The sequence below is a fragment of the Empidonax traillii genome, unplaced genomic scaffold (assembly GCF_003031625.1).
Source record: "Empidonax traillii isolate 1590-97213 ecotype Southwest subspecies unplaced genomic scaffold, ASM303162v1 scaffold12677:size10451, whole genome shotgun sequence".
NCBI classification, from domain to species: Eukaryota; Metazoa; Chordata; class Aves; order Passeriformes; family Tyrannidae; genus Empidonax; species Empidonax traillii.
The window spans coordinates 8874-10451 of record NW_020962855.1 but is presented as its reverse complement, the minus strand read 5'-3'; the positions used below and the strand labels follow the sequence as shown (position 1 = coordinate 10451).

General features: G+C 53.6%; 1 protein-coding gene across 1 annotated transcript in view; it reads right to left on the bottom strand.

Annotated features, from left to right (window-relative positions):
• Nucleotides 1-242: 242 nt before the first annotated feature.
• The window catches only part of LOC114073683 (multivesicular body subunit 12A-like), a gene marked incomplete at its 3' end in the record, with an annotated part of 8949 nt that continues 7613 nt past the window's right edge, over nt 243-1578 (bottom strand). Inside the window, exon 3 of the mRNA XM_027911403.1 lies at nt 243-369. Coding sequence (XP_027767204.1) covers nt 243-369 — 127 coding nt within the window. The remainder of the gene's footprint in view (nt 370-1578) is intronic.

The following is a 1578-nucleotide window of genomic DNA, read 5'->3' as shown; positions in this document are numbered from 1 at the left end:
AATTCCCATTAAAAAAACACCAAAATTCCCATTTAAAACACCAAAATTCCCATTAAAAAAACCCAACCCCCCCGAAATTCCCATTAAAAACCACCAAAATTCCCATTAAAAACACCAAAACCCCCCAAATTCCCATTAAAAACCACCAAAATTCCCATTAAAAACACCAAAATTCCCATTAAAAACCCCCCCAAACCCCCCAAATTCCCAATAAAACCCCCTCCAATCCCGCTTTCCCGCACCCGATCCTGGTGTAGAGGGGAAGGCTCCGGCCCTTGGAGCTGAGCTGGAGCTCCACGACCGCCGGCACCGACCCCTCGGCATCCTCCAGCTTCACCAGCAGCCTCTTCCGCCGGGAAATTCCCGATCCTGAGGGGAAAAATCGGGATATGAGAGCGGGAAAGGCTCCCAGGCAGCCTCTTCCGATGGGAAATTCCCGATCCTGAGGGGGAAAATTGGGATAAGGAGGCGGGAAAGGCTCCCAGGCAGCCTCTTCCGCCGGGAAATTCCCGATCCTGAGGGGAAAAATCAGGATAAGGAGGCGGGAAAGGCTCCCAGGCAGCCTCTTCCGCCGGGAAATTCCCGATCCTGAGGGGAAAAATCGGGATAAGGCAGCAGGAAAGGCTCCCAGGCAGCCTCTTCCGATGGGAAATTCCCGATCCTGAGGGGAAAAATCGGGATAAGGGAGCGGGAAAGGCTCCCAGGCAGCCTCTTCTGATGGGAAATTCCCGATCCTGAGGGGGAAAAATCGGGATAAGTCTCTTCCTTTGGGATTCCTGAGGGGGAAAAAGCGGGATAAGCCTCTTCTGGTGGGAAATTCCTGATCCTGAGGGGAAAAATCGGGATAAGGAGGCGGGAAAGGCTCCCAGGCAGCCTCTTCCGCCGGGAAATTCCCGATCCTGAGGGGGAAAAAACCAGGATAAGTCTCTTCCTCTGGGATTCCTGAGGGGGAAAAAGCAGGATAAGCCTCTTCTGGCAGGAAATTTCTGATCCTGAGGGGAAAAATCGGGATAAGGGATTGGGAAAGGCTCCCAGGCAGCCTCTTCCGCCGGGAAATTCCCGATCCTGAGGGGAAAATTCGGGATAAGGCAGCAGTAAAGGCTCCCAGGCAGCCTCTTCCGGCGGGAAATTCCCGATCCTGAGGGGAAAAATCGGGATAAGGGAGTGGGAAAGCTTTTCCTGTGGGAAATTTCTGATCCTGAGGGGAAAAATTGGGATAAGGGAGTGGGAAAGGCTCCCAGGCAGCCTCTTCTGCTGGGAAATTCCCGATCCTGAGGGGAAAAATCGGGATAAGCCTCTTCCTCTGGGATTCCTGAGGGGGAAAAAGCGGGATAAGCCTCTTCTGGTGGGAAATTCCCGATCCTGAGGGGAAAAATCAGGATAAGGAAGCAGGAAAGGCTCCCAGGCAGCCTCTTCCGGCGGGAAATTCCCGATCCTGAGGGGGAAAATCGGGATAAGGAAGCAGGAAAGGCTCCCAGGCAGCCTCTTCTGGCAGAAAATTCCCGATCCTGAGGGGAAAAATCGGGATAAGGGAGTGGGAAAGGCTCCCAGGCAGCCTCTTCCGATGGGATATTCCCG